General features: G+C 37.0%; 1 protein-coding gene across 4 annotated transcripts in view; it reads left to right on the top strand.

Annotated features, from left to right (window-relative positions):
• The window catches only part of LOC108359791 (LIM domain and actin-binding protein 1), a 72409-nt gene that overhangs the window by 48583 nt on the left and 4725 nt on the right, over positions 1-19101 (top strand). For all 4 annotated transcript variants that reach the window (XM_017611816.1, XM_017611814.1, XM_017611815.1 and 1 more), the window contains exons 6-8: positions 5816-6355; positions 6582-6749; positions 6809-6963. In XM_017611816.1, coding sequence (XP_017467305.1) covers positions 5816-6355; positions 6582-6749; positions 6809-6963 — 863 coding nt within the window. The remainder of the gene's footprint in view (positions 1-5815; positions 6356-6581; positions 6750-6808; positions 6964-19101) is intronic.

Here is a 19101-nt window from a genome sequence, read left to right as displayed (position 1 = left end):
GAGTGTAAAGAATAATTTTGCAGAAGAAGAGGAAGAAGTGGTGCGAAATAGCGATGTATAACTAGGTGGAATTGTACCTACTCTTCAGCTTCTTAAATTTGAACATTCGGTATAAGCACATTATTTTAGGTTCATTTGGATCATAGTAAAATATTGTTTCATGTAAGCCCAAAAGTTGTTATGGTACAGAAGGAAGATGTAGTCCAGCAACTATCAAAAATATATCCACTTAGGAATACATGTTTACTGTGAAGGTACGTGTATCTACTTTTGCGTACAATTTTTCGGCAAACTAGTAAAATATGAAAATTTAATATTCATTACTAGTGCGAAAAAATAATAATGTGACGTCAGCGAAAGGGTGGATGCTATCAAATCGAGAAAGAGAGGATTAGCGGTCCGCGGAAGGCGCCACCTTTGTTTCGCTGCATAGTGTTTAAACGTGTATTTGGTTGCGAAACCCCCCCGGCCAAGCAAAGAAGTTGCGCGCTGGGTTTGGGACCCCCCACGTAAAAACCCCTTCCAGTGAAGAAGCGAAGCAATGCCTCGGATGAGACCCCCTTATGATGACGACCACGGCAAACGTTTAAAGGACTACGGTTTGAGGACATGCCCCTGGAATATCCGGACCCTTAATGGGGAAGGTGCCTCTGCCCGGCTGGTTGATGTCCTCGTAAGAACAAAAGCTGACATCACCGCCATCCAAGAAATGCGTTGGACGGGGCAAAGCAAGCAATGCCTGGGGCCTTGCGACGTATACTACAGCTCGCAAATCTGGTGTTGGACTTGTGGTGGGATAGAGACTCCGTCGCGGAGTACTGACGTTCACCCCGGTGGACGAGCATCTTGCCATAATCCGCATCAAAACGAGATTCTTCAACATCTCCCTCATCTGCGGCCATGCCCCGATGGAAGAGAAGGATGAGGTATCCAAGGATCTCTTCTATGAGCGCTTGGAGCGCACGTGCGAGCGCTGCCCCCGCCAAGATATCAAAATCGTGTTTACCGACGTCAATGCCAGGGTGGGCAAGGAAGGGACCTTTGGAACCACCGTCGGAAATTAAGCCTCCACGACGAAACGTCCGACAACGGGGCCCGAAACATGGTAGTATGTAGTGCTAGGTTCAAGCATAAAAAGTTTCATCAAGCCACGTGGCTGTCTCCGGATCGAAAAACGAGAAATCAAAACGATCATGTTGTGATACACGGAAGGCATGCTTCCAGTGTTTTTCAGGTACGTATACTCAGAGACCTAAACATCGACTCGGACCACTATCTTGTTGCAGCCAAGATACGCACCCGCCTCTGTGCAGCAAAAAATGTGCGCCCAAATATGCAAGGAAAGCTTAACGTCGAAAAGCTGCAATCACAACAGACAGCCAATGCATTCTTCAACAAACCGACATATGCGAGCAGTGGAACCACATTTCCCGCTCATTAAGTATCGCCGCCGAAGAAGTAGTCTAATTTCAGCGAGCCCGAAAAACCACAATATGCCGCCTACAGGGCCACGCTGCGATCGGGGGCAACGTGCGCAATGTGGGACCGCTATAGGGATCTGAAGAGGGAAGGGAGACGTATTTGCCGCAATAAGAAGAAAGAGGCAGAAATACATGAGTGCGAAGAGCTTGAAGTGCTGGCCGACAGGTAGAATGCCCGAAAATTTTACCAGAGAGTTAGGCGGCTTACGGAAGGTTTCAAGATGTTGGAGAAGATAATCAGAGCTGCAGAACTGAAACGCTCAGGAACAATTTACTAGAAGAGCGTGCAATTGCTGGCTTATGCCGATGACATCGGCATTATCGGTAACAAAAACCTCGAAGTCTGTTCTGCCATTTCCAAGTTGGGTAAGGAAGCAAAGCGAATGGGTCTGGTGGTAAACGAGGACAAGACGAAGTATCTCCTGTCATCAAACAAACAGTCAGCACATTCGCGCCTTGGCACCCACGTCACTGTTGAGAGTTATAATTTCGATAAAGTTGAACTACGTAGGCAATTCAGGAGTAAAGTCCTCTCTCGACGTACGAAAACCACACCCTATAAGTCACTCATCATGCCCGTGCTGGTATATGGCGCAGAAGCAGGGACATGGATATGATAACTCATGGAGTATTCGAGAGAAAGATTTTGCCGAAGATGTACGGGCCTTTACGCGTTGGCGACGGCGAGTACCGCAGACGATGAGCTTTACAACGACATGGACATAGTGCAGCGGCTCCGCTGGCTTGATGTCGTTTGAATGGACACCGACGCTCCAGCTCTGAAAGTATTCAACTCGGAACACGCTGGTGGTAGCAGAGGAAGAGAGATAGGTAGGCCCCCACTGCGATGGAAAGACCAGGTGGAGAAGGACTTGGCTTCACTTGGCATTTCCTATTGGCGTCAGTTGACACAGAAAAGAAACGACTGGCGTGATTTGTTGAACTCGATCAAAATCGCTTAGGCGGTCACAGCGCCAAATAAGAAGAAGAAGAAATATTGGCCAGCGAGTGGACGAAAATGATAATAGTCGCATTGGTATGTTCGAATTACATTCGATAGTGACTGAAATTTAACGACAAGTGGTAGATTTACAATGCAAGGAATATCATATAAGTTCACTGATTTTCATTTTATTATACTGCGCCACAGCAAGGCATGGCAGGGTAACTCTAGTTATAGTACTAAAAAATAAATATTGTGCTTTGTTTTATTTCCATTTCTTATCTCTTGCGGTAACACCGGAGCGTTATTGCCGACAAACACCCCTTTGTAATAAAATCAATTTATTTATAAACGTACCGATGAGACTTAAAAATGCGTATTGATTTCAGGTAATTTATAAAACTGACGTTTAATTTAAAACCATACGTAGGAAAAAATAAATATATTCAACAATTTTTATTGAGATCGAGGCCGTTTTTTTAATGAAATTTTATTGTGGAAAAGCAACAATAATTTGAAAAAATGGTAGAAGTGATAGCTATTTCGGAAATCACCANTTTTGTTGGTTTTTGTTAATATTTCTATTATTAGAATGTTTAACATTTATGTAGGTGTGCTCGTCCTTAAGTTATTTGTCTTTGTTATTTTATGGCCTTATAACAATTATATTCAACAATTTTTATTGAGCTCGAGGCCGTTTTTTAATGAAAGTTTATTGTGGAAAAGCAACAATAATTTGAAAAAATGGTAAAGTGATAGCTTTCAAATTGTTAAGGCCATAAAATAACACGCACGCCACAAGTTGGAGGAGAAGCTCGGCCAAACACTAACATATGAGTAAGCGCCAATGTATTATTATGATTATAAGGTCCTAAGTGGGAAAATAATTGCAGCTGCTTTGCACAAAAATCACTGATAGGCGTGCTTTGTTGAACTCAACCAAAATCGTTTGGGCGGTTACAGCGCCAACAAAAAGAAGATTTTAGAAAAAAATACGCTTTTTCAAGAACGACTACTAACTGTTTAGCACTGGCCTTCAGAGAGATCCTTTTCGCTTTAAAAAATGCAGGAATGAATTCAGTCAGTTTAAGTTGTATTGTAGAGAATACAGCCTTCCTTTTGCTTGACTCGATTCGAAACGTGTAGATAATTACTTGATCACGAATGTCGCGTTTCGGACCCAAAAGGGACTTTCTTTAACATTTTTGTGGTTGAGCAAACAAAAAATTAAATGCTTTCGGGGCTTTTGTCAAACTATGTTAAAGGGTTCTTCTTAGAGCAAACTGAATAATTTGGATAAAACAAGGGCAATTTAAAAAAAAAAAAAAAACATATTTCCCATAGCATTTCAAAAATATTTTTTTATGGCGGCTGTGGCTGAGTTGTTAGAGGTGGGTACTACCACTGCCTAGGACCTGGGTTAGATCCTTGGTCTAAGCAACATCTATAAAACTTTTTCTAACAGCAGTCGCCCCTTGACAGGCAATAGCAAATCTCTGAGTGCATTTCTGCACAAAAAGCTTCTCATTAAAACCATTTGCCGTTCGGAGGAGGCGTAAAATTGTACCTCCCTCCATTTGCGTTTTAACATTAGGACCCACACCACAAATTTGAGGAGAATCTCGGCCAAACACTTAGCAAAAGTGTAATAGCTCAGTTATGCATACTTAGGGTTGCATGAGAGTTGTCACATAAGGAATCTGTTAAATGGGCTTTGCGCGTAAGCGGTTACCCAACGGATAGCACTTCACATAAAGAATTCCGTTGAGTTTTGATTTTTACGTAAAAATGGTATAGCAGTGCAAAGTATGCATAGAAGGGCTATAAGCGCCTAAATACTATTATTACACTATGCGACCAAATCAAACTTGTTGGCTCGGTATTGAGTAAAACCAAATGCACAAGTGATAGTTTTAGATGTCAATAAAACTACGTTAATCGAGTTTAGCTCAAATGAGGAAGATATCCATAATTGAATCCTTGCACACAATTTATTGTATAATTAGGTCAAGTTCTTGAGAAATGTTCTTAGCCGCGTTGCCGAATTGACGATTTCGGCCTCATTTTGAAATTTTTTTAGCTCAATGATGATTTGACGATTTTCCCCCGTAATGACGATTTTTTATTTTAGTTTTTCCACTAAGTTACATATGTTTATAATTTGTTAAAAATTTATTACAGGAAAACGTAATCCAAAATTCAACCTAACGTAATCCAAAATACACCCTTGCAGCAATAATAATGTTGATATTGGGCACGTTCAGAAGGCGCAACAGCTCAGTAACTGTTGCAGTTGCACCTTCTGAACGCGTTGTTGTGTACTTCTGATCAACTGAACAGTTGCGTGGTAGATGATCGTAATATTTTTCTGATCATTTGGGACAACATGTTGGTGTGTACCTCTGAGAATTGAATTCGACAGCTAATAAATCAAGCCGTTCAGAAGACGCTTAACGATCAATGATTTTTTTAGCAACGGTTGCAACAATCAACCATTTTTTAATTTAAACACCAAAGAAAGTGATAAATTGCTGTTTGGAAAATTTACAAAATGAAATAATTACTCAAAATAGTTGTTTCAGCGATTTTCAGACTAAAGCCTTTAGAACTGTGAAATTGCAAAATTACACTCGAGCGAGAATAATAAAATAACTATAACGATAATTTTGATAAAATAAAAAGAAGAAAGAAAGTTTGAAAAAATAGTAGACTAAAACAAAATACAATAAATAAATTGATTTCTATTTAAAATATTGATCGCAGTGTTTAAAATTAGTATGTTTAGTACGAATAATGTAAATTTTACGTCGCGACTGCAGTTTTTAATAGGCATCTCTAATTTTAGTATTTATTTAAAAAAAACTCAATGAAATTCAATCAATTGGCCTAACTTCAAAAATGAACTCCTCGTATTAAAATCCTTGATATGAGTATTTTCTAAGAATACTTTTCACGAACTTAACCTAATTAAACAATAAATTGTGAGCAAGGATTGAATCAAGGATATCTTTCTTATTTGAGCTAAACTCGAAAAATGCCGTTAACGTAATATTATCGACACCAAAGAACGTAGATAACAAGAAGGGACAACTCGTTATAATTGTAGTAAAAGTGCGCAACAGGGGCATGCCTTCTCTTTGCATTCAATCAAAAAACGTACTAGGGCAAAAGAGAAGGCACGCCCCTGTTGCTCACTTTCGCTACAATTCTAACGGAGGAGAAGCTCGGCCAAACACTAACATATGTGTAAGCGCCAATCTGTTATTATTATATGTACTCAAATATGCCAACAACTTAGATACATATTCCATTTTATAAAGTGAAGAGCACTTAATTAGATACCGATATTTATTGCCGTTTTAATAACAAATAATTTTGCTATCAAATTTAGCATCTGACAAGCCTGATCTGGGACTAGAAGAACTACAGCAGCTTAATGTACGCTCTAGATTTCAAGTTTTTGAGAATGGAACACAAGTTCAGGAAGATAAAAGCAACGAAGAATTGCACAGAAATCCTGTGAAGCACAGTAATTCGATTCTATCAAAAATCGCGAAACTGAAAGCACAAGGCGTCAGTTCTGATTTAAGCATAAAAGCTATGAGCGAACGGGAGCGCGACGGCGCCAGCGATTACTCTTCGGAAAGCAACAGTGACGCCAGCGATGCAGAAGTCGACGAAAATAGCAACGAAGATGATGACGCGGATTTGGTGCGCTCAAAAAAGCGAACACAGCGCGAGCGTCCCGTGGGTCTGGGGCACGCAATGCATGACATCAAAAATATATTTGAAAAAGGTCACATCATGTCCAAGGAGGAACGTCGCGAGGAACGCAAACAAGAAATACAAAATATACGTTCACGTCTATTTATGGGAAAGCAGGCGCGCATCAAAGAGATGTATCAGCAGGCTGTCGCCGAATCGGAGCAAAGTGAGTGAGCACTCACTCTCTCATTCAATTTTGAAAGAAGTGTGCAAAGACGAATTACAATAGTGGTATTCAGCAAATTGAGCACGTGGCATGGCACTCTGGCAAAAGCGCAGATTAGCTCAAGCAAAGACTGTTGGAACGGCTGTTGCTTGAGCTAATCTGCTCTCTTGCTAGTGTACCAGGCCACTTGCTCAATTTGGTGAATACCTATAATATATTTCTGCAGGAATTACTTCATCGGATAAGAAGCCTGAAATAGAAGTTGAGGGCGCTGCACGATCACTTAAGGAACGCTTTGAGAGAGGTGATGTATTCAAAGATTCCGCGGATAATAGCGAAGAGAACTCGTGCAATCATAGTGGTTTACAAAATGAGGCTGACGTTTTCGAATCCGGTAAAACTTCAGCACTTCAAGAGTTATATCCAACAACTCAATACATTATCATTTTCTAGCAATCAGCAAGAAATCCCGCAGCATTTTTATGGAACTGGATGCTAATGTGGCTGCTGGTAGAAAAGAATTTAACAAACCAATACTGCCCAATCGACAATTAAGTAAGCAATATTCGCTAAACACAAAACGGCAGAATATCGAAAATGAGCCGGAGGTAAGAAATTTTCATATGTATTTCGAACTAGAAAGGGTTAATGACGAAGTCGAGGCAAAGAGGATTTATAACTAAAATGATATTTAAGTTTTAAGGGCTATCGCAATAGGCACATAATCATTTTTTTACACGCTAGGTATCTGCTTCTATTAAGCAGCGGGGACTGCAGAAAATGTGTGGTTCTGTTAAGCTCATCTAACGGTTGATCACCAAAATGGGCTGTTTCGGCCGGTTCGGACCAAAGAGAGAGCAGTGTTTGAAGAGTTGATTTGAGTTGTCGTCTTGAGGGGCATCTTCACATTTTTAGCCTATGTTTAGTTTCTCAGGGTAGATTTTAATTACCAAGATTTGGTAAGAAAATCTATGAACTTCGTAATGAAAAGTCTAAGCTTCTCGAAAATATTGTACGGGATTTTAAAGTCGTATCAGAGCCGAAATCGATAGTATAATACCCCTTGTATCAATTATTTTTTGCTTCTTTCAATTTTCAATTCACTTTTTTTAGTTTTTAGATTATTCTCACTTTTCGTGTGTTCTTAAATTTCCGTTAATTTAAATTCTGTTGAGTTTGACACTTTTCAAGATTTTGCCATCAAAAATTCTTATGACTAAATCTTGTTAATTCGGACTGCAAAGAGTACCTCTCACTGAGAGTTGCTCTCTCATTTCTTCTGTCATTTTCGAGTTAAGAAACGCTTTTTTGACTAAATCTGACTACTTTGGACTATTTCTGACTTTCTGGGATATAAGGAACGCAACTATTATGAGAACTGATTTCATACGATACGCTTGCAAGCGTTTATCGTCTATCGTATGAAAATTCATAACAGGGGGTAAGTTTCCTGTCCCGCCCAAACAAACCGGGTGCTGCAACCGCAGTCAATTAATTTGGTACTACGTAAATGGGACAGCCTTCCATTTTGGCACACAATTTAGGCTTCGGAAATCTTGATAGTTTTACTACATGAGAATGTGAATAAACAGATGCACCGACTCCACAGCCTCACTTGGGGCTATTAATGTAAATAAGGTGGTTCCAGGTAAATAAATCCAATTTAATATCACAGTTGAAAGTCGACGAACCAAGTGGTCTGTACAAAATCAGAACCCTTTAAACAGTGGCTGATAAAAGGAAGCAAAACTTCCTTTGCCCGCTTTATTTTTCCTATCTATGCTACCTTCTCGGATTCTTATGATCGAAAGCAAAAATCAACGATGGTCCTACGCAAACCTCTTTACTAGTTATAATTTAGTAAGAAGATATTAGTGGTATTCACCAAATTGAGCAAGTGGCCTGACACTCTGGCAAAATAGCAGATAAGCTCAAGGAACGAACTGTTGACAACAGTCATTGCTTCAGCTAATCTACCCTTTTGCCAGACTGCCCCTACCCCTTGCTCACTTCGGTGAATACCACTATTATTTATGTAAAGGTGTCCACTAGCGTGGGCCGAAAATCCGCTTTTTTAGAATTTTGATTGGTAATAGCAAAAATATTGTTAACTGTGCTCTAAAAACAATCTGTGTGAAAGATGACAATTTTTGGTCAATAACTTAGGCTCGCCCAAGTCCATTAAGTCCATACCTCTGTATTTAAAGCTTATGTTCATAGGATTCTGGCCCCATAAATTTTTATCCTTCTAAAAACCGCGGAAATGGTTTTTAATTATACCAGTCACTTGGTTACTTGATATTCGATTTTTAAAAACCGAAGCTCCGAAGTAGTTTTCACACAATTGGTACTTCGAAATTGATTGAAAATTTGCTTTTAAACTAATTTTCTACATTCATAAACAAAATAGTTATACATAGTAACATTCTATGGTCACGTACAGACATATTCAACTACTTTTCTGTTATTGTAAGACATACAGTTTCCGATAAGTTAGCAAGACATGCCAAGTATTACTTTTATTTAATAGTTTGAACATTAGTCTTTGATTATGTATATGCAAACACTTTAAGGGTAGTTTTATATATGCTTTAGAAAAAGATAAAATAAACGGTCAGGTAACAGTGGCCACACACGACGGACATGTGCGCGAGCATACTCGGCTTGCGGTGCATGTTCGTCGTTTGTGTATACAAACCAATGAGGCTAAATTGCTATATGTATATTTATGGACACACATACAATTAATATATACATATACATATATTTTATTACTTAAAGCTTGTACTATGCCAATCCCCTCTTGACCACTGTGCAAAATTTTTCGATGGCGTTGATAGCTGGACTTTGTGCTGGTCACAGCATTATGTAAAAATTTTGCTCAAGCAGCCGGTGTTGTCGAATCTTTTCGGAGCTCTCTGGATCTCCGTCCTCCTGGCAAACGACTTCTTCCTCGGGATATGCGCTTTTGCCTACAAAGTCCGGACAATTTGTTTGGAGAATATGAAGATAGACTTCCTTCTTCATTATTCCTTTAATTTTAACTAACGCCACCAAATGCCGCCAAGTAAAACACCCCCAAACTATTAGGCTGTTACCACCATATTAGATATTTTTCTTTACATGGTGATTTTTAAGATGTTATGAGGTCTTCCACAAAAATTTTCCTTACCATCGCTCTGGAAACAATTAGTTTTCATTCAATCAGGTCAAAGTACCCGTTTTCAGTACCCTAAGCTCCAATTCTCTTGTATTTTACAAAATTTCAGTGAAAGCTTAATATTTTGGGGGTATTTTACCTGGCAGCATTTGGTGCCGTTAGTTGAAATTAAAGGAATAAAGAAGAAGGAAGTCTATCTCCATACTCTCCAAACAAATTGTCCGGACTTTGTAGACAAAAGCGCATACCCCGAGGAAGAATTCGTTGCGGGATTGGCATAGCACAAACGAGCTCCGAGTAATATGGAAGTACTTTGGATGCGAGTAGTAGGCAGCGATACATCGGAAGATCTGCAAAGAAAATTTTCCCTTTGGCTCATACATATGTATATACACAACGTTGTTGCATATACATACATTCATACACACTATCAACAACAATACCGCACATATTCGTTTTCGTCCCTGTTTTTAACCGACTTCCAAAAAAGGAGGAGGTTATCAGTTCGTCGGAATATTTTTTTTTTTTTTTTTTTATGTTTGTCACCGCATAACTTTGGACCACGTCAACCGATTTCGGTCTTTTTGCATCGGAAAGGTAGTGTCTCAGAGGTGGTCCCATACTAATCTGGTTGAGATCCGATCAGTGGATCATGAGATATATATATATATATATATATATATATTTTATATGGGAGTTGAAGTCGTTTTTTTTTTTCTAAAAATTACTTGTTGTTTCATATCGAGCAAAGTATTGCTATGTTCGTGCGAATGTGATACAGCGGAAGATCCGCAAAACAAAAATGTTGCTTTTGCCCTGTACACATACCCATATATAAATTTTACATGGTTTATTTCGATGTTATTTTTCTCAGGCAAATATGGTTATATTTGTATTATAAATCTATATATCTATATATAAAAGTACAAAGACAATTTACATTGAAATTAAGCTGCTCGATCTGAAACTTTGCACAAACAACAGCAATTTTGAACAATTCCATTTCTTTACTTTTAATTATGTATAATTTTAAAATGCTGGAAAACTTACAAAAAAAAATCCTGGCGGACGAATAGAGGGATCGGTAAAGTATTTAACACTCTCGATAAATATGCATTTCAGAGAATATGATTATTTTAGTATTGGGGGTTAGAGAAGGGCGATAACTCTCGCCTGGCTCACAAATTAAGATAAGTGCCACAAGAGATTATTTTGCGAGTCATTTAGGTATTTGAACCTCAGCCTGGTGTAGGGTGGCCAGATATTATAGTAACATAATCAGTACAGTTGGGATCAAAAATCAGTACAAAGCCATAAAAATCGGTTAATTTTTAAGCGTATTTTTTATTATTAACAATATAACAACCAAATAACAGCGCATTAATTTAACAAATAATAACTAATAGACTTTTAAATACATATAGTATTATCAATATAAAAATTCATTACTTTAAAACAAATCAAAGGTATTACGTATGTATGTACAGCTGTGCTCACGAAAGTAGTAGTAAAATGTATTGACAGGTTTTGAAAATTTTTCTTTCCTTACATAATTCAAATTTTTTATAAAAATATAGTTAATTCTATAACAAAAGACACGTGAGTTGAAGTCTCAAACTTTCTATAATATTTATAAAAATTGAGAAAATTAAAAAAAAAATTTTAGCCCATTCAGTTTCAGTAGAAGACGAGCTCGAGCCAGAATCTGTTTGCATATTTTAAGCTACAAATTTAAAACATATTTGGATGGTGTGCTTATTAAATACAATATTCACATTAAAATGTTGACTAAAAGGTATATTACCGAATTATCGCTAAACGAATTTTCGAATACGAAGGAAATTTAATAGTGTTAAATGTGTATGTGCAAGTAAAATTACAGGTAGTCGAACATCAAAAATCAAAGTAAAGCTACATATATCGTATCCAAGAGTCGGTAGTTTGCACCTTTTCCAAATATTTAGAACTTACATTGCACCGTAGCAGTAGTCGTCTTAAGTTTGAAATACTGACAGCCGATTTCTCAGTGGATGTTTAATTATAATCAAAAGATTATCTCTTATTGTCATTTTCTCAGTGTACTTAATATATGATTAACTCACCACCACCTTTCATAAGATTTATTAATGGCGAAACCAGCTTTTCCTGGAAATCCTGTAAAACCTGCAAATCGTGTAGTTGGGTTGGGTTGAATCCAAACAGTTTGTTATTTTGCGAAATCCTAGGAAACGAAACAATTGCAAGCTGACACCTTTTTAATAATGGTTTAAATTTAATTAATGCTTTCAATCTGCTCACACGTATGAGCTGTTAAAAACCATTGTTTTAAACATGTAAATCTCAAGTAAATGTCAATTACACCAACTTACAAAAGTATTTATTAAATGTGAAAATCAGTACAAAATCAGTACAAACTCAAAAAATTAGTAGATTTTGCGTACTGATTTCGGGCTCTTAAAAATCAGTACAATAGAAAAAAATCAGCACATGTACTGATTAAATCAGCGCATCTGGCCACCCTAGCCTGGTGTGATTAATCAAAACCACCTGCAGGATCGATCAATTTCGTGTCAAAAAAATAAGCACTAAATAATAAAGAAATGGTTAATATGTTGCCCGGAGAAGAAAATTTTTCTATGGCGTCGATTTTTCTATACGTCTACTGCCGTTTCAGAATATCCACAGGAGCAAGTGGATTAGGGGAGTTGCAACTCATGACTTGATACTAAAATTTGGAGTAGTTGTGATGTTAATCCCCAACCTAAGTATGTATTTATGTATATATGAAGGGTTAGATAATGGTCTCGTCTAATAGTTAAAGAACTACAATATAATGGTTTGGACGCCGCAAGAAATATACAGATTTTTTAGACCACGAGCACCACGATTTTCGGGGATTATTACTAGTATAAATTAATTCAAGTAACACATATATAAAAAAGCTAACTCAAAAGTATTGCAATTACATCATCCGCGTCTTTGCTATCCATCTTTACGCCACAGTATATACAGTAATAAACCTTTTCGAAGTTTTTCACCAATTGGTCCCCGAGGAGTACTTTTGGGTTGTGTACAGCGTTTTCGTTTTGCGTGCACGGCAACACTAACTGTGGGGAATTTCGCCTCATTATTAAAAAAGTTCTTTTCGAGGATAAAATATATGTAATTATGTGTTATTTATGAACAAAATGTAGGTGAAGTGTAATATCAATGCCTAATTAAGAATATTATCAAGTACATAGTTAACGCTTGCGTTTCTATAAACTGAAAAAATCAAATCGTAGTTATTGCACTGAGTGGAGTTTTCTTAAATGTAAATTTTAAATTAAAAAAATATCCATTGTAAAATCATATGTATTTTTATGAAAAACGTTAATTTTGTGTTATTTTGTGAGTTTATCAAGTAAAATTCTAAAATCCCGAATATATTTATTTACTTATTCATTTGGTCTACAGAAAAATGTTTTCTTACAGACAAATGAGAATAGAACATTTAGATACATAGTAATTTATAATAGTAATAATAATAATAATAACAACATAAAATAGCAGGTTTGGTTGCTGGCGAGGCCTAGTCTTCAGTCTACTTTTGTGTCCGGCGGGCGGAAAGACCTAGTTTCCGCTCCGCGCTGCGGACAGGCTGTTGATCAAGGTGGGTAAGGCCGGATTTCCGATCCATGTTCCCGAAGACATTACTTTGTAATTGTGGCAGGCGGAAAGCTCTGGTTTCCGCTCCGCACTATGAACAAGCTGTTGAACATGGTCGGAAAGAACGAGTTTCCGATCCATGTCCCGAAGTCATTACTTTGAATGTGTGGCAGGCGGAAAGCTCTAGTTTCCGCTCCGTTCTGTGGACAAGCTGTTCAGCATGGTCGGAAAGAACGAGTTTCCGATCCATGTTCCGGAAGTCATTACAAGCTGTTGATCATGGTCGGAAAGGTCGAGTTTCCGATCCATGCTCGTATTGTCTTACGCGGTCGCGAAAATATACGAAGCCGATTACAGTTGTACTAAGCAGTCATAGATATTGTGTAATTTATCGTTCCCGGTTAAAGATATTAATTTCTTTAGTTACAAAAAAGCGATTCACGTTTACCTCATAAACTGAACAGAAATACAGTTCACCAGCTGAACGATAAGGTACAATGTAAGGGTTTACATGTTATTTATTCAAAATCTCAAGTAAGGTTTTCTTAATGGTAAAATGTGAGTCGGAGGTGTCAAAATAGTCGTAATGCTTGTTAAAGTCCTGGCATAGGCAACGAAAAGCATCATACATTTCAAAATTTGTTCTACAAATAGTTAGCTTAATGGGCTTGTAATATCCAGAAGGCCTAGAAGGAATACAAAACGTGATCTGGTTCAGTAGAAAGGGACTATTGACCATCCCGATGAACATTTTTTAAAGATAACCCTCTGTTTCCTGCCAATGAAATACGAAGAAAGCCAGCGCAGCAGGATTGGAGGGAAACCAATTTTATCAAGTTTGTATATTAGAGTTGAATGAGATACTTTATCAAAAGCCTTGCTGAAGTCAGTGTAAATGACGTCAGTTTGATAATTACTTTTGAAACCATTGTTCACATTTGTAGTGAGTTCAAGAAGGTTTGATACAGTTGATTTACCTTTACAAAAGCCGTGTTGTGATACATCGATAACGGGTGTTATGGAATAAGATAGTTCTTCCGTAACGATTTCTTCAAATAATTTAGGAATTGCACACAGCTTAGCGATTCTCCTATAATTCGCAATATTCGACCTGCTTCCATTTTTATAAAGCGACAAGATATACGACTCCTTCCACAAAGAGGGAAAACTCCTTGCTTTAGAGAAGCATTGAAGATGTTTGTTAATGGCTTATATAGATAATCAGCAAAACTTATTAGGACACAGGAGGGAATACCATCCGGGCCGCTTAGAAAAGAATTTTTTAAACTATTCAAATGAAGGAGAACATTGTCAGCGGAGATTGAAGGAATACGGATGGAAAAGGATAGCTAGAAGTTTTTTTCATTTGGCTCGACAGAATAGTTCGATTCAAAATAATTTGCAAACATATCAGCAATCATATCATCATCACTAGAAATAACATCGTCTAATTTCAGTGTTGAGGGAAAGCCATTTATTTTACGTTTTGAGTTAACAAAATGATAAAATGACTTGGGATTAGAAACGATGTTAATGCGAGTTCTATTAATGTAATTCCTGTAACATTTTCTATTTAAGGCATTGTATTTATGACGAAGGATGGAGGACGCGGCGTAGTGAGAAGACAGGCCTGATTTTTTATAAAGTTTAAATGATTTAGTTTTCTGATTTTTTAAATGCTTTAGCTCTGAGTTAAACCACAACGAGTTACGAGGTCCGGTATTTTCTTTAACAAGAGGAATGAGTTTACTGAATATATTATTCAAAATTTTACTAAAGTGTAAGGCACTGTTCTCAACCCCCCCCTCCCCATCGTACTCAGGCCAGATTATTTCAGATATAGCTATTTTAAGCTTGTCGTAGTTAGCGTATTTGAAAGAATATCGCCGACCTTTCGGCTTTCTAGTTTCAGGACAATAACATGAATCGTAAGATGGTGCCAAGACAACTCAAGTGGTGGGTGATAAGGGTCTATAGATATAACTAAAGGATCGCCGCGTATTATAGTGCATTTAGCAGTATCATCAATAAACGCTAAATCAAGACATTTACCTAAGTTGTTGATAACTGAATTAATCTGATATTGACCAAGATCGGAAAGTTCGTTAAGAAATTGGTTAAGTACATCCCGAGAAGAATTTGGCACCAGAATTCCATCCACCGAATCCCAGGAAACACACGCTAGATTGAAATCACCCAACACAACAATCGAATCGGAGGGACTGACCATGGTAAATAAAGAGAGCCATAATGAAGAATGTTTGAAGTAAACCGAAGGGTTAGAATTTGGTAGAACATAAATTGCAACAAGAAAAACACTACTTGAGGGGCACCGTATTCTAAGTTTTTATTAAAAAAAACCTGTTTTGTATAGTTATAGTTACTGCCAGCGCATCTGCCAAGACAGATCATGAAGCACACCCAAAATTGAGCGACCATTACCCGGAGCTATTCAGAAATACTTAATATCGATTTGATCAAAGTATAGAATGTCACAAATATGAATCATACACACATACAATAGTAATTGCTATGAATTGCTACCGTATAAATTCAGGACATGTATTTGCTTGGAGACTCCGTTGGTTATGGTGGTCATAACTTCAGCCACATTCAATGGTCCACTACCCGGAGCTGCTCCAACATGATGAGTAGATTAATGGGTCGATTACGAATTGCAAACGAACTTCAGTTGGGTAGCCAGTGGCTGAAATGGTATTACAGATGGAACTGGCAACTGAAAGCTAGCAACCGAGTTGCTATATTGGCAACTACATTTTTGTGGTTGCCGCAGAAATTTTGATTGAGGTAATTTATTTCTTTTTTCAACTGTTTCTTCAGCTTATTTACACTTTCAATTTAATAGAACTTAACTATAGTTCCTATTCATAATATACATTTTCATTTCAGTGGCGTTGCCCATCGGCAGCCCAACTGCGGTTGCGTTGTCTCCCATAATCGACCCATTAAATGAGTCACTGCCTCTGGCAACAAGCTGGATATGAAATTCCCTAGGAGAAAACAGCTTTTCCTGCAAATCCTCTAACATCTGCAAATCGTGAAGCATCCGGAACGCAACTTTTACGTAAATTTGGTTTAAATACTAGCGTTGTCAATATTTAACAGTTCATTATCATTTACGGTGTTATTTAACCAGTTAAATACTGAACTATGATGATCTGTATTAGTATCTATAGTAATAGAGAATAATTTGCAATTTTTTACACTTTTGTAATTAATTTCGGTCACTATTATACAGTCATGTCTTGTGCCACTTTGCCATAGCACGATTGTTGCTCCTTTTAATAATCACAGTAATTTTGTATACAACCCTGAATCAACAAATTTCATGCTACTTCTCATTATCAACCCTGATCAGATTTTACCCCCGAAGAGTACTCAAAAAGGTTTATTTCTATATATACTGTGCTTTACGCTATCACGACAAAATCACATATGAGCCAAGAACGATAGAATACAAAATTGCGCCCTTGAGAGAGGATTTTTGAGTGTAATTTTTGCGTGAGTTCATCTTGATGCAATTGCGAGAGAGAAATGCCAAAACGCATAGGAAAATATGTAAACAATGCGGAAAATTATGTTAATATCAATATTAAATGGTCAAATTTTGCAGAAATTATTAAATATACGAAGTTTAATTAAATAGGAACACGGAGCACTGATTTTGGGCATGTAGCCCTTTAGCTAAGTACAATTTTCAACACATGCCTGATGTTTGAAAAATTCATGAAGTTATATGTATATTGATATGTACATTAGACTGGGTCGGTCCCCATACAAAAAAAAAAGTTGCTAATGTCCGCCCCTAAATTTAAAGATTATGTTGAGAGGGTTCTGGAAAAATTTTTTTTTTTTTTTTTTACCCTCCGAAATACAGCCGAAATGGTTTTTTCGTTGTAACTTGGTTATTTGACGGCCGATTTTTAAAATTGATATGTCATTATTTTTGTCTTGAGAAGCTTCACTTTTCGTTCTTATGTCTTTTTAAGCTTTGAAGTCGCGTTCGCATGATAAGGGCAGAAACAAAATTTTACCCCCCCTAAAGTATATTTTTTTCCTTACCAAACGAAAGTACTTAAAAATTCAAGAAAATGTTGCCTTCAAACTATATTACTAAAATAATNGAACAAAAAATATTCAATAACACCACGTTTCGTAGGTAACATTTTAATATCAATATCGCGCTTAACGAAAGCCATTTTTAAATTGCACACACTGTTAAGTCACTTTTTAATTTTATTTCACCAGCACAATTTATGGTATTAATTATAAATTATTATTATCAATACGAAACAACAGGTTTGACTCACTTATTTACTTTGACTTCCACAATTTATAAAATTTATTGGCATGATTAAATTACAAGAGGTTAGCTCGCTATTGACAGCGTCAGTTTTGCACTCCCCGGGTTGCTGATGCGACGAAAACAAAGAGTATGAATTTGGGAAAAATCGTAGCAAAAATGTACCTGAGAGGATTTCGAAATTTTTATTTTATTTTTTTTTTAACCCTTCGAAATACAGCCGAAAAGGTTTTTTCGTTGAAAGTTGGGTATTTGACGGCCGATTTTTAAAATTAACATGTCATCACATTTCCTTTTAAGCTATGAAGTCGTTTACCCATGGTTAGGTCAGCTAACAAAATTCGCCCCCACAAATTCCTCCAACAGTTTTCTTAGTTGGAAATTTAATCTCACTGCTTTCGTACCAATTTAGGTACATTTTTGCTACGATTTTTCCCAAATTCATACTCTTTGTTTTCGTCGCATCAGCAACCCGGGGAGTGCAAAACTGACGCTGTCAATAGCGAGCTAACCTCTTGTAATTTAATCATGCCAATAAATTTTATAAATTGTGGAAGTCAAAGTAAATAAGTGAGTCAAACCTGTTGTTTCGTATTGATAATAATAATTTATAATTAATACCATAAATTGTGCTGGTGAAATAAAATTAAAAAGTGACTTAACAGTGTGTGCAATTTAAAAATGGCTTTCGTTAAGCGCGATATTGATATTAAAATGTTACCTACGAAACGTGGTGTTATTGAATATTTTTTGTTCCTTAAATATTACGGCTCTGCAAGTGTTCCAAAAAATCGAAGTCTCAATGAATATTTGCCAATAGTTATGAACACAATTTCAAAGTTGTGGCAGCAGGCAAACATCCCTATAGTTACAAGAACTACGCTCCGGAGAAACATTGAAAGCCTCCTTCAAAGTTATTACAATGTAAAAAAACATCCTTATGAATATAATGCTCCGGTCAAGGTAAATGCGTAATAAACTTTGAAGTAAGTCGTATGTCAGCATGATCGATTGGAGTCAGTTAAGATTACGGAACCCTTTTGCAGTTACAGATAGTGATTAAATGAATCATAAGTGATATATCCCAGGTAAATATCTTCAAACTAAAAACTTCACGGGTCTTATAGTACTTTTAAATCATTTTTTTTTAGAGTTCCTCTGTCATTCCCAGAATACCGAACGGTTTGTGCGTGTTGTTAGTGAGTCTGCAAGTGCTGTCACTGATGAAAAGCGCCTGGGCCACATTTTTGCAAAATTAGAAAGCCGAGACCAATATAAAAGCCTTGATTCGCGCCAAAATTTGCTTAAGTAGCAATAAATATTGTAAGTGAAATAACTTTTTTGTTGATTATTTTAGTAATATAGTTTGAAGGCAACATTTTCTTGAATTTTTAAGTACTTTCGTTTGGTAAGGAAAAAAATATGCTTTAGGGGGGGTAAAATTTTGTTTCTGCCCTTATCATGCGAACGCGACTTCAAAGCTTAAAAAGACATAAGAACGAAAAGTGAAGCTTCTCAAGACAAAAATAATGACATAGTCTAATTTTAAAAATCGGCCGCCAAATACCAATTATCAACGAAAAAACCATTTTCGGCTGTATTTCGGAGGGTTAA

The sequence above is a fragment of the Rhagoletis zephyria genome, unplaced genomic scaffold (genome assembly GCF_001687245.7).
Source record: "Rhagoletis zephyria isolate East Lansing unplaced genomic scaffold, Rhagoletis_zephyria_1.1 Rzeph_scaffold_00460, whole genome shotgun sequence".
In the NCBI taxonomy this organism is placed as follows: Eukaryota; Metazoa; Arthropoda; class Insecta; order Diptera; family Tephritidae; genus Rhagoletis; species Rhagoletis zephyria.
Note: the sequence above shows the minus strand (reverse complement) of the source record. Positions and strands in the feature narration are given on the sequence as shown.